Source organism: Chroicocephalus ridibundus, chromosome 6 (genome assembly GCF_963924245.1).
Source record: "Chroicocephalus ridibundus chromosome 6, bChrRid1.1, whole genome shotgun sequence".
In the NCBI taxonomy this organism is placed as follows: domain Eukaryota; kingdom Metazoa; phylum Chordata; class Aves; order Charadriiformes; family Laridae; genus Chroicocephalus; species Chroicocephalus ridibundus.
The window spans coordinates 22,344,720-22,358,189 of record NC_086289.1 but is presented as its reverse complement, the minus strand read 5'-3'; the positions used below and the strand labels follow the sequence as shown (position 1 = coordinate 22,358,189).

The following is a 13,470-nucleotide window of genomic DNA, read 5'->3' as shown; positions in this document are numbered from 1 at the left end:
CCGAGCACTCAGAGCCATGGGGAGCTGTGGCATGGGGCAGCATCGTACACACAGCAAGAGCGGGGTCACACGTGTGATGGGCACTGGGGAATGGAGAGGGGGAGCCAGAAGGAAAAAGGGTGGGAGAGGCAGAGACAGGGTGCTGTCGGTGTTGGAGCACCCACAGCCAACCCTGACGCCCCATCTGAACCCCAAAGCCCTTCTGCAGAGGCAGCAGGGGGCTGGGGTCAGGGCTCCGTGACACCCCCTTTGCACAGCCACAGGGGACTCTGCGGGAGGTTGGCGTGTGCAGGATCTAGCCCCAGGAGGACGTGGACTGGCGGATCTTGGGGGAATCGCAGCTGCCCGGTGGGCACTGACAAGTCCCAAGGACGCGCAGCCCCAAAGGGAGTCCCAGCTGAGATTCAGACTGGCAAAGGAGAGGTCAGTTGGGCCGAGGGCATCCCCCCCACGACTTCTTACCTGTCTTTGGGGTGTCCGAAGAGCCATAGAAGAATTCCCACTTGGCCCTGGCGATGCGCTGGGCATGGGCCGAGCTCTGCCGGGGGTACGGCCAGGCGCTGCCCTGCAGAGGGGACAGCAGTGAGTGGGTGACGGACCCCAGGGCAGAGCCCGGGCCCAGTGCAGGGCACCCCAGCACCTACCTGGAGTCGGGGCTCCAGCTTCAGGGGGCTCCTGGCAATGGCAGGGAATTCCTCTGGCAGCCCGTTGGCGAGGGAGCGGCAGAGGCAGTCGGCATCAAGGGCGCAGGGCTCCTTCCCACAGGGATGTGTCCCCCCCGGGGTCCTGCCCCCGGCCAGGAGCGGATCGGAGGCGGAGGCCTCCAGCTTCAGCGTGCGCAGGAGACGCTCCTGGGGTAGGGGCAGGGGCTGGGGCTGGGGGGACCCCCTGTCCCCACCGAGCTCCAGGCTGCGGCTGAGGCTGCGGGGGCCGTTCTCCCAGCGGGGCTGCGGGGGCGGCAGGCCGCCCAGGGTCCGCACGCTGGCCTTCTCAATGAAGCGGAAGGTGACGACGGAGCTGTGTCCCTCCGGGGCCGCCGCCACCAACGGGCTGCGGCTGCCCGGGGAGGAGAGGGCCGGGATGGGCCTGCCCCGCCGTGGGGTGCAGGGGGCCGTCAGGCGCCCCGTGCCCGGGCAGCCCCCGTTGCCGAAAGCAGCCGCCTCTGCCGGCTTGCGGGCCAAGGAGCCGGTGCTGTTGTAGAGGCCGAGGGGGCAGCGGCGGACGTCAGGGGCCAGGCCCTTGCGCAGGAGGTGGAGGCGGCCGGCGTTGAGGTTGGGGGTGAGGCAGCGCGGGGGGCTGCGCCTGCCAGCCTCGGGGCTCCCCCCTGCCAGCCATGGCCTCCGGTCCACCCCGCGGGCGAACGACGGGGGCGAGGCGGCGCAGCCCTCCTCGGGGTGGAACCGGACGGGTCCCCCCGCCTGGGCCATCCCGCCGGAGGAGCCCACGGAGGGGTCAGGTCCAGAGCCCGGCAGGGCAGCACGGGGATGGCGAGACGGGCTCCTAGCACCCCTGAGATGGTGGCTGGGCCAAGGGGTGACGCATCCTCAGGCAGCCCTGAAACAAGGGCGGGGAGAGGTGGTTAGGGGAGGGGGGGAGGACACAAGAAGCAGAGCAGGGCCACAGCGAGGACAGGCGAAAGGTGCCCTGCCCTCACAGCAGGAGAAAGAGATGCTCCAGGTGAGACAGACCCCTTCAAACCCCCACCCTGCCGCAAAAAGCAGGCGAGGTTCATTGCAGGCATCATACCAGCACCACTGCGGGGGCACCGGCAGCCCTTTACTCAGCCCCCAGGCACCCTGAGGTGTTTGCTTTCTTCCCAGGGTGCCACGATGCTCAGGCACTTCCCCACAGAGCAGCACCCCCGACACGGCGGGAGAGCACACTGTGCACTTTAAGATGGGTTTCATTCATCCTGCTGTGGGCTGAATGTATTTACTACCCACAGCCTACTAAAATCACTTCAATAAGGAGGAAAAAAAATTATATACTGGATCACTGTGACATCTTCCAGTTTCACTTGCTCAAGGAGTTTAACAGGAGCAGCACTGGCAGGAAGCCTCTCTCTTTGGAGGTCAGCCCGGGTTTAAAGTGTGTCACACCGGCACATGCCGCAGCCGCTGTCGGTGGCACAGACAGAGCTGTCAACACCCGCAGATCCAAAATGCAGCAGTTATGACAATCCCGCCCTGGGGGGACGGAGCCTGTCCACCCTGCACGCAGTTTGCCTGCCTGCCTGCCTGCCTCTGCCCAGAGCACGTTTATCTGGAGGTGAGACCAGCCACCCCACAGCAGTGGGCCGGCGGCTGCAGGGGAAGGCAGGACATGGAGCCCCCATCGGCGCCGCTGGCAGGGCTGCTGACATTTTTCTTTCTCGCAGTGGAGCTAAAACTTGTATTCATCCATCCTCGAGTTCCTCCAAATTCCTGGTGTGCAAAGAAGACTGCCTTGGCTGCTTTTGCCTTCTGACAGATGCCAAGATACTAAGTCCCTCACTTAGATCTCATCATTTGAAAGTGAGAAACCAAATGCCAGTAGCAAACAGGAAAGCATGATTTCTTCTCCTTGTTCCCAAGTACAAACCAGACAGGATTAAATTCCTGGAGGGTGTTAGGCTGGATTTTCAATGGTGTTTAGGCTCCAGAGGTGCAGAGACATAACTCTTAATGAAATAGCCCAAATCACCCCTGTGGGGCGGGCGCCCAAATATCTGCACTATCGCACTGCTAAAAAATCTGGCTCCTGCTGAGCAGCAGCAATCTGTAATTCCCTCCCCACAAAAAATATACTCTCCTGTTTAATATATCAGTTACTGTTTTTACAGTCTTTCTTGCCTGTTATGCTTGTGTTCACATTCAAGGTTGCTGAAGTAAACTGATAAATAATAAAGATGGGGGTTTCATATATTTCAAATTAACGTTTTATCTCAACAAAGACTGACACACATGCCAAGGAAAAAAAGTTATCACTAGGAATAGTTGGCATTCGCTGTAACATAACAAATCTATAAAAAACAGCCTATCTTAATACATGTGAGTTATTACTAAAATAAATGGGATAAGCACAGTGTGTCCTCCCGGTTATCAAAGGAGAATTACCAAATTCAGAGTAAAGGCCATGCCTGCCTGCGAGCCACTGAAACCGGATGGTTACACCATCCAGCGGAGTGAGCTTTTCTTTAATAATGAAAGGTAAAAAGCACAAATGCAACAGAGATGAAAAATCAATGATGGAGCTAAGGCTTCCTGCTTGCTGATTTGAATCGTGAATCAAATTGATGCTCTTTAAATCACTGCGATGAATGGGTTGGGCTGTAAGAAACTGGTGGGCTGGAGGGAGCCCTGCTGGTCCCACTGACTGAAGGCAGGAGAAGTCCTGCAAAGGAAAGCTTACAGGGAGGCTGCCCGGGCAGCCCAGGACAGGCGTTCAAAGCGAAAAACTCAGGAGCTGCAGTGTGACAGCCGGAAGCTGCATATCAGCAAGGGATTTCATTTGTTCAATAAAACATCTCATACATACAAGAAACTTGCTCCTCCTGGCTGTCCGTTTCTCAGAGGCCGAAGGGATGCCCAGGGATTTTTCCCGGCCCTTGCTTTGAGCTGTACCCAGTGCAACAGGGGACGGTTACCCCCGGTGCCAGTGGTTACCCAGCTGAGCGGGGCGATGCAGGGTGAAGGCAGCAGACAGCAGGACCTGCTTACGCTGCGGGGGAAGAGCACTCCCACGGCAAGGGGTGCGCGGGGACAGCGCGTAGGAGCTGGGGGAGGATGCGAGGGAAACGGGCGAAGAACGGGACAGGGATGGGAGGGAAGCAAGAGGTATAAGGCTGGGGGCTGGATTCACTCGATGGACCGTATCTGTGCGCCGGACGGGGTACCACTGTCAGCAGTGGTGGCAGGGAACGGGGGAAACCAGGCTGTGGGGCGAACAGGGGACCCCTTCCGAAGGGCTGTCGGGGAGGGGGACGTGCCCCCCCACTCCAAGATGGGGCTGAGCCTGCCCTTTCCTCCCCTTTGCCCCCCCAGCCCGGCCTCCCTCGCCCGGCACCTCCCGTCTCGGCGGGATCAGCCCTGAGTGGATGTGACATCCATCCGGATGAGGAGGGAGCCCCCCCCGGCGAGGGGGGGCCCAGCGGAGCCGCCCGCCCGCCCGCTCCCCCCGCGGATCCGCCCGCCGCGCCCCGTCCCGACACCCGGGCAGGGGCCTCGCACCCGTCCCACCACACCGGCACACCGGGGCGGGTCCCGGCCCCGCCGGGCGTCCACCGGTGCCAGCGCAGCCCGGTACCTCCGCCACCCGCCGGTCCCCGCTGCCGGGAAGGCGATGAGCCGCCCCGACCCCGCAACAACTGCTGCAAGTTTCCCAGCTCCCCCCCGCGCCGCCCCGCTCCGGCCTCCAGCCCCCGCCGCGCCCCGCTCCGCTCCCCGCGCCTTACCGGCAGTGCCGCCGCCGCCGCCGCCGCATCCTGCGCGCCGCGGCTCCGCGCTGCCGCCGGTACGGCACGGCACGGCACGGCACGGCACGGCACGGCACGGCACGGCACGGCACGGCTCGGTCCGCCCCGTCGGGCGCGGCGCGGCGCGGTGCGGTGCGGTGCGGTGCTACCGGCCCCTGCCCGCCGCTCTCCGTCGCGCTAATCCCGGCCCGGGCCTGTCACTCCGCCCCGCTGACAGCCCCGGCAGCCAATGGGAACCCCCCCCCCCCCCCGCCCCGGGCACCGCGCCCCGCCCCGAGGCACCGGGACACGCGTGGCCGCCGGACCCACAGCGTGTCCCCCGGTGCGGGCGGGCGTGTCCCGGTGTAGCACCGTGCTCGTCCCCATGTCCCAGCGCGCCCGGCCGGGTGTAGCACCGTGCGCATCCACATGTCCCAGTGTGCGTGTCCGGGTGTAGCACCACACACGTCCTCACGCAATGGTTCGTGTTAGGAGGGACCTTAAAGATCACCTAGCTCCAACCCCCTGCCCTGGGCAGGGACACCTCCCAGCAGACCAGGTTGCTCAAAGCCCCATCCAGCCTGGCCTTGAACACCTCCAGGGATGGGGCATCCACAGCTTCTCTAGGCAACCTGTTCCACTGTCTCACCACCCTCACAGTAAAGAATTTCTTCCTAATATCTAATCTAAATCTCCCGTTTTTCAGTTTAAAACCATCATGCCTTGTCCTATCACTCCACTCCCTGATAAAGACTGCAAGAGTCATGTCCCAATGTAACACCATGCAGGTCCTGGTGCCCCAGTGTGCCGTCTCCATGTGCCAATGTGAACCTGGCCTCATGCACTGGCAGGCGCGACCCCGTACACCGGTGTGCATGTCCCATTGGAACACCGTACGCAGCCCTGTGTCCTGGTGTGAGCATCCCCATTCATCAGCATGCGCATGGCCATGTGTGGCACATCCCCACTCAGCAGCATGCACGTTCCTGTGTGACGGTGGGGCACATGTCCTCACATATGAGCGTGCGTGGCCATGTGTGCTGTGCCCTGTACTGCAGGGCCCAGGTTGGCCCTGCCCCACGACTGCTTGGGGACGGTGAGGCCAAGAAGCAAAAAGCTGCCATGTCCTGAGACACTGACCATCCCCAGCGAGCTGCTGGCTCTGGGGAGCAGAACCCAAGCTGGGGATTCATCTCTCCTGGTGAACGTCTCACTCCAAGCACAGCCATAGGTACCAAGGTGTCCCAAACCATGAGGGACCTGCCACCACTGTTTCACCAGCCACCCGCAGGACATGAAATGCCACCCCAGTCTCATGAAATCCTTTCATGCTACAAGGACACCCGCTCCCTCATGGGTGTGAGCATAGCTCGCCTAGGGCAGCCGGGTGCCGAGGCAAGGGGTGCTGTGGCTGGGTCCCCATCCACACTGCTGCCACCATGCTGGGTCTGCAGGAGGCAACCACCATGGCTGGCAGCCACCACAGCTGGCAGCCAGGGCTCCCTGCCCGCTCAGGCTGCCAGATCGATTCACTATTAAACAGCACTTTATTACCCAGCCCAGCAATCATTACTAAATGTGTGCGAGCAGAGAGGCCCAGGGGAGCCGGGGCCTCACGTGCACACCGTGCCTGCAAGAGGAATCTGGGGAGAGATGCCCCTCCTTGCTGCTTTTCCTGCCTGCAGTGAGCCCAGCTCCGTGCCCACCTACCCTCGCTGTCACCCAGAAAGTGCGTCCCCTTCTCCCCTCCCGGGCACGGAGACGTGGGGAGAAAGCAGCAGGCTCAGCAGGCTTTCCTCATATTTAATGCATTGAAGCACTGCCATTTTCTGCCTGCTTCTCCAGGCTCCTGCCTGCGTGGGGGTCCCTCTTCCCCACGCTGGGGACGGCGGGTCCCTGAGCTGCCTCACACAGCCAGCTTTCGCGGCAGACTGAGAAGCTGGGCTAATTAGGGGCCTCACTGCTGCGGGATCAACGACCTGATTCCTTCAGCAGCTTCTTGATGGCAGGAGGGCGGGGAGGGGGAAGGCTTTTCTCTAAGCCGCAGCCAGAGTGACAAATTTAACCAAGTGGAAGAGCTCAGAGCTTTCCCGGTGTGTCTGTACCAGGACAAGGCGTGCCTGCACCTTCCCAGCGCCTGCAGGCAGCCCAGCTGAGAGCTGCAGAGGGGAAGGCCACCCTGGCTGGAGGTCCAGCCCATACACAGAAAACACATTTCCTTCCAAACTATGTGTGTTTCTCCCTTGTTCTGAGCAACAGAAGCTCTTGTTCTCCCGACTGTGCTTTGCTCCATGTCCCCCTCACCTTCCCACAGCTCTAACACCTGAAGGATGTGCCCACATATGTGGGTCAGGCCAGCACTGACATAAGCCCCGCTGGATCAGGATTTAGCCCTGGCTCTCCTGGTCCCTCCTGCTGTGAATCCCTCCCCAGAGGATGAGGGACAGGAGGGAGCAGGGAACCTCTCTGGCAGATGACTGAGAAGGGGGCAGGGAGAGTCTCCATGCTCTACCTCACGGACCCAACCCAGAGGGCTTCGCTAGAGAGCCAGGAGTGCCACGCACTGGGAACCCTCTTTACTGCCACTTGGGCACTTCAGGCCCTCCAGTCCTTGCCCGCAGGTACCACATTCTTCCTACATGAGAGTCCACCCAGCTCCATGTCAACCCTTCCAGTCTCCTCGTCTCTGCCAGTTCCTCAAGCCCAGCCACAGACAGCTTCCAGGAGTTTTCTAACTACTGCCAGCAATGCCCTTGGTCACCTTCACGCAACTCAACTCTCCCCACCCCGAGCCCAGAAAGGAGCGTCACCAGGGCAGCACAATGATGAACCTCTTGCTTAGAAGAGATCAACCTGGGATGTCACAGTGTCCTGGCAACTGTAGAGATCTAGATGGTGGAGAGAGGGGTAGACAAGAGCTCCTTCCCCCAGCTGGCTCCAGGAGGGGCTGGTGCTCAGCCTGTCCCAAGGCACACAGATCAGTCTCTAGAGGGCACTTCTGCCGCTGCAGCTCCATTTGGTGCAAACACCCTGGTGCCCCTCAGGGCTGCACCCCTGAGCACAGGGGGGGCTGTCAGACCGTTTCCTTTGGTGCAGCTTGTGCTTAAGGCACTGCAAAGGGCATAAAGGCCATACTTTGACTCACCGCTGCCAAAGTCGGTTGGGGCTGTGCTTTGGCCCCAGGGCACAGCATGGCCCTGCAAGTGGGACAGTCACTCCATCAGCAGGTGGGAGCTCCTCACCCAGCTCGCTGGAAGCACCATGGAAACAGCAATTCCAGCCCCACAGGAGACGGGTCCCAGTGAGGGCAAGGGAAGCTGAACTTCCCTCATCTCTGCATTGAGGGCTGCGGGGCAACTGATGAGGTTGCATGTGTTCCCTCAGGGCCTAGACTTAACTACAGAGTGCTAATTAATGCTTTCTGCCTCCGGTGCCAACACCCAACCACATCCTAGCAGTATATTGAAAAAGCCACTGCAGTACAAGCCAAGTCTTTAATGGGCTGATGCACTTATCTGTTATCCCACCGGGCTGGTGGTTAAGGATAAATGGTGAAAATACCCTTCCTTGGCAGTCTGTTGTACAAATGATGCTCTATAGCTTACACAGGGCAAAAAGGTAGTGCTGGAGATCCTGCCTGCCTCCCTCCCCCCCGGCCCCTGCCCAAACCTGACGCTCCTGCCCAGACCTGGATCGGGGAGAGCACAGCTGCACCACCCTGTGCCTCTTGCAGCTCCCTTGCATGGGGTGAGCACATAGGACCATGGCAGGATTAAAAAAGGCTCTCTGGAAGAAGACACAGACTGCAAAATGTCTTACCAGGGAAAAGAGCCAGTGCAAGCTACAGTTTATGAGGGGGACAGCTGCTGCCTGCCCGACTGACAGTGCCCCCCGCAGCGTCCCAGCTCCCTACCTGGGGCTACCCGCTCCCGCAGGAGGGACATGGACTTGGAAGAGCAGAGGCGTAGAGAGGAGGTAGCGAAATCTGCATGCAGGGCCTCAGAATGAGCTGTAAATATTTCTGTAATGCCCCAGGAACACCTGCCGTTACAGAAATCCCCTGAGCCCTGTCCCAGCCCCGGGCAGCACCAGCAGAGCCAACGGGCTTCCCCCTGCTCCAGCACTCAAGAAGAAGGCAAAAATGCCAGCACGGTAAAACCTGTCCTGAGGACGTGGGAGGTGGGGCCCCAGCACAGCTTGAGCCATAAATAATCTCCCTACACATCAGTTAGGGGAACAATTGTGTAGGAGTATCTCTTGGTAAAAAGATGCTCAGGGAAAAGATGGTCTTGAAGGAAAGTAGGAGACTTCTGTCTGGTGGGGTGTGCTCTCCACGGAGCTTACTGGGTGCCGGCCGGTCACTCATCAGACCCACCTCACCATGGTGAGCCACAACACCAAAGAGACAAATTTAGCCTGAAACAACCCAAATCACCAGTTCTTTGGTGCAGCCTCCCAGGACACACAGCTTGTGCTGCAGCACAGATCTCTGGAGCTGCTCTCCAGCTCATCTCCACAACAGTAAGATGTGATCCCTTCCCCCCACCTTCAGCCTCAAGACTCACACGGGGAAAGGTGAAAGGGTGTAAGGGGGAGTAAGAGCAAGGAGTACAGGGAGTATCCTACACAGAAAAGAGACGGCAAGCCCCAGGCACACAGCCTGACCCAGCACAGGGAGAATGTGGTCACATACAGAATTGTATAAAAGGTGTGGAAACCCTAAAAGGTCAGTTGAGGAGAAGTAATTACAAGCATAGTGTGGAAACTGAGCAAAACCTGCCACCAGGGAGATGTGTGGAGACACATGCAAAAGCCATGCTGAAAGCATGAAAGCAGTGGATTCATGAGGGGGATGCTGCAGAGCAGCCCTGCATTGCTGTGTAGCTAGGAGCTCCTCATGCATGTTCCTTTTCCAAGCCTGACTCGCGCAATTTAGCCCGGCTTTACTTCTTTTTTTTTTTTTTTTTTTAACCCTGACTATATAGTCAGATTCTCTTTTCAATAAGAGAAAGGGGAAGGTGGCATGTATCAGGAAGAGCTGAACTGACAGCATCATGGGTTCCTGTTTCACCTAAGAGAGGCTCCTGATAGCACTGTGCAATCCCAGCACTCACCAAGAGGCGCCTTTGAGCCTCTCAAAGCTCAACACCTTCTCCCATGCAACCAAGTTTTGCAAGAGGTCCGATTATGGTCCACTCCAACCCTGAGAGTGATGGAGGGTGTCAGACTTATCCTGCAGCCAGAGAGAATATGGAGCCAGATCCTTTGAAAGAACCTGGTGAGACTCCAAGGAAAAACAGTGTTGAGAGACTGCCAGCAAGATGCCAAGTCATCATAGAAGGTGATAGATCTTAGGGCATCAGGTTAGTGTTGGCTTGGCACCATACCATTCTCCTAAAAGTAAGTCGTACCCTCCCACAGCACCAGTCTTCGGGGACCCCAGTAGGCTTGAGAAAACCCAGCCAACCCCTTAATACACCTTTGGCATGGGAAGAACTGCATTTTCAATGCAAAGGAGAAGTCAAGGGGCATGGGTGGGGAAGACTTGCCCAAGATCAGCCAGCAAATCAGGAGCACCGCTGGGAACCAAAGCCTGGGATTCCTGACTTGAGGTCAGCTCTTCTAACCACAAGACTCCCCTCCCTTCAGGCCCCAGTTCCCTAAACCTCACCCCCAATCCCCAAAGGATGAGATCAAGACCAAACTACTCCTCTAGATTCTTCAAAAGTACAGCTAGGCACCAGTGCAGCAGTGGAGCTGGCTGAAGTCTCTATTCGCTTCAGGGGGATGTTCAAGAGGATGAAGATACCAGCAGTATCAGACCTGAGGCCATGCCCTGGCTTCGAGAGCAGCCAGCACCATATGTTTCCAAGGAAGATACAAGAAAGCTGCAGCAGCAGTTGTTGTGAGCTAATCTGCTTCCTCCCCCCAGGGCTCAGCTTGGTCTCTCGTCACTACGGATCAGCTCAAGGCCTGATGCAGGAGCCTTGCTTTTCCTCACAGGATATCAGTGCTCACTGGGATAACAAGAGAGCCACAAGACTGATCAGTGTCCCCGGCTCATTGAAGGTACCCATGTAATACACTTCCCCAGCTGCCCTGCAAGAGCCTCGGGTGTCACAGCCCAGCACTGCTTCTGGAAAGGGGCAGTTTCAGGCACACTTTGTCCAAAACAATGTCTTACAAGGGCACAAAACAGAAGTGATGGGCACGTGCCTGGTGAGTCACAACAGATGCAGTTCCTCCTTGAAAGGGAAGCACCTCCAAGGTCACTTCATTGATCTTGCAAAGGGCACCCTCTTTATACACAAAAAGAAGTAGAATAGAATAGTTTGGGGTGGAAGGGACTTTTAAAAGTCATCTAGTCCAAACCCCCTGCATGAGCAGGGGCATCTTCAACTAGATCAGGTTGCCATCCAACCTGACCTTGAATGTTTCCAGGGATGGGGCATCTACCACCTCTCTGGGTGACCTGTTCCAGTGTTTCACCACCCTCATTGTAAAAAATTTCTTCATTATATCTAATCTAAATCTCCCCTCTTTTAGTTTAAAATCATTACCCCTTGACCTATCACAACACACCCTGCTAAAAAGTTTGTCCCCATCTTTCTTATAAGCACTGTTAAAGTACTAAAAGGCCACAATAAGGTCTCCCTGGAGCCTTCTCTTCTCCAGGCTGAATAACCCCCAACTGTCTCAGCCTGTCCTCATAAGAGAGGTGCTCCAACCCTCTGATCATTTTTGTGTCGCTCCTCCAGACCTGCTCCAACAGGTCTATGTCTTTTCTTGTAAGCCAGGAGCTAGGGCTGTCTGAATGACACCAGGCACACAGTGTGCCATGGAGTTAACAGGACATACCCCGAAGCCAGGCCAGCTGGTTTCACTTAAGTGCTTTTGTCAGCTCCATTTCCTCATCTCTCACAACCTGTCTCCACCAGGCTTATCACTGAACTCATAGCACTTACAGACACCAGAAGACTGGCACACGAACAGGACCACAGCCTTTTTTATATCCTTTTGGAAGACAAATTAAGAGAATGTATTTGCCTTACAGGAGCAGCTGTGATAATCTTTCCCACATCCTCTTTAAAATCTAGAAGCTGGCAATCATCCAAGCTTACAGGAGGAAGTTTTTAGCCCAAACTCTGCCCTCATCCTACTGCTTGACTGGTGAGGTGAATTGCGAGGTGAATTCCCCTGGTCTTAAGGGAGCCCCCTGACATCAGGGCCAACTCAGGAAGCTGTTTTAGCAAACCAGTTTGCAGTATTAGGGCGCAACTAGAACTGTGCATCTAGCTGAAGCTTAAAAAGGAAACCTACAGGCACCTCTCAAGAAAAATGCAGACCCACCTTAGGCAAAGCATATGCCACCAGAAAGGCAGAAACTTGCTGCAACTCTTGACCGAGATAGCAGAGCACAACAAAGCTCTGGTTCTTGAAGCTCACCTGCTTTGTGTTGCCCCTTTACCGCTAAGCTACAGTGGATAACACCACCCAAGCTCTGTGCTACAGCACTGTACGGCCATACCACAGCCACTCTGCACGTAGGAAAACTTTACAGATATGAGCACAAGAAGGGTACTGGTTTAGGCCCCTTACCATTGGTGCGGTCCTAGGTTGCTGGCTCCGCTGGACATCCTGAGAGTGTAAAGCTATGCCTCAGCATACACCCCTAAATGCAGCAGCAGGCTCTGGTGCTCTTCCTACGTCTGCAACCAAACTGTGAAGAAGAAAGAGAACAGCCTGAGTATTTTACATCTGGAAACTGTCCATGACACCTAAAAAATAGTACATGAGTCTCAGTAGCCATAAGCTCAAGCCTACCTACTAAATCCCCCACAGATCAGCAGCTTGTTAGGGACCTGGGGGCACTCTGTTGATCTGGATCCTCCCTTGTGGGTTGATGTCCTAACTGGACCTCAGCCCTACCCCATTGCCGTGGCCTTGCCTGTTGATCTATGACCTGTCTGACCCTGATTGCCCTCACTGGGCACTGGCCAGGTGTTGAGTACCTGGTCTCTGGCTGGTGAGGGCCCTGCCCTTTCAGGAGCAGCCACCCTTCTTGTGCCCTGACACAGCTGGTGTGTTCACCCTGCTCTTCACCACCTTGCTTGCACTCCCTTAAACGCTGAGACAGCAAACTTAGGGCTGCACTAGGCTTAGGGGCTAAAGAGGTTTGTCAGAGCAAACACTCCACAGCACCCGCTGTGGTGTTGTGTTAGGGAACCTGTTTCCAGGCTGTAGGATCTGAAAGCTGTTCATTGCTTCCCAGGGCAACGCTGACCCTGTGAGCTGCATCTGGAAAAGAGCCAGCACTGCCTGAGAGGCTGCAGTGTCCCGGTCCCTGGCACAGCGATTGCTGCCCTGCGAGCAGGCTGAAGTGGGCTGGATTAGGCATGATTCCTGAACAGTCCCGTGGGTGGCTCAGGGGAGATGGCCCTGTGCTAACCAGCTCTTGAGGCTCTGCCTTGGCACGGTCTATTAAAGGTAGGAGAGCCTTCACCTTCTCCGTGGGCAGGGCTGAGCTTGTGCATCCGCAAGCTGGCAAAAAGTTAGGATGCAACAGAGGCCAAACAAACACATCTGGGTCTCAATTCTGCCTCCTGACCTCCTTGTGGTACCAGAATCTGTCTGGGCTGACTCTCCACCTTCCTCCAAGCCCTGCTACCAGCAAGCTCCCAGGGAAGTGACTCAGTCAGCCCAGCTGGATCAGATGAAACGAAAAACATAAACAGAGGTTGGTGTGGGAGCAGAGGAGGTCCCACTTGCCAGCCCAGTACACGTGTTGTTCAGGAAGGATAACAAGCAATCCACAGCTCCTCCAAGCAAGGACTCCACACAAGCTGGGGGCTCCCAGCCAGGTCTGTTTTGGCACAGAAAGCCATCAGTGAGGGCGAGATGCAATTAAGCGTTGCACTCCCTTGCTTGCTGGTGCTCCCTCACCTCCTATCCAGACCAAGACCACGATGTCAAAAAGCCTCCTTGTAGCCAACTTCAGTCACAGTCATTCACTTACAGGGGCAAAATTAAGGGACTCC

At 57.1% G+C, this 13,470-nt stretch overlaps 1 protein-coding gene across 3 annotated transcripts in view; it reads right to left on the bottom strand.

Moving 5' to 3' along the window:
- Positions 1-4,641, bottom strand: part of PSD (pleckstrin and Sec7 domain containing) — a 39,049-nt gene extending 34,408 nt beyond the window's left edge. For 2 of the 3 annotated variants that reach the window (XM_063338558.1, XM_063338560.1), the window contains exons 1-3: positions 4,433-4,641; positions 645-1,554; positions 463-565 (exon numbers count right to left, since the gene is read on the bottom strand). In XM_063338558.1, the coding sequence (XP_063194628.1) occupies positions 463-565; positions 645-1,427 (886 nt within the window). In that variant the 5' untranslated portion in view covers positions 1,428-1,554; positions 4,433-4,641. Of the gene's footprint in view, positions 1-462; positions 566-644; positions 4,380-4,432 lie in introns of those variants that run through there. The other variant, XM_063338559.1, reaches the window with a different exon arrangement.
- Positions 4,642-13,470: the final 8,829 nt, after the last annotated feature.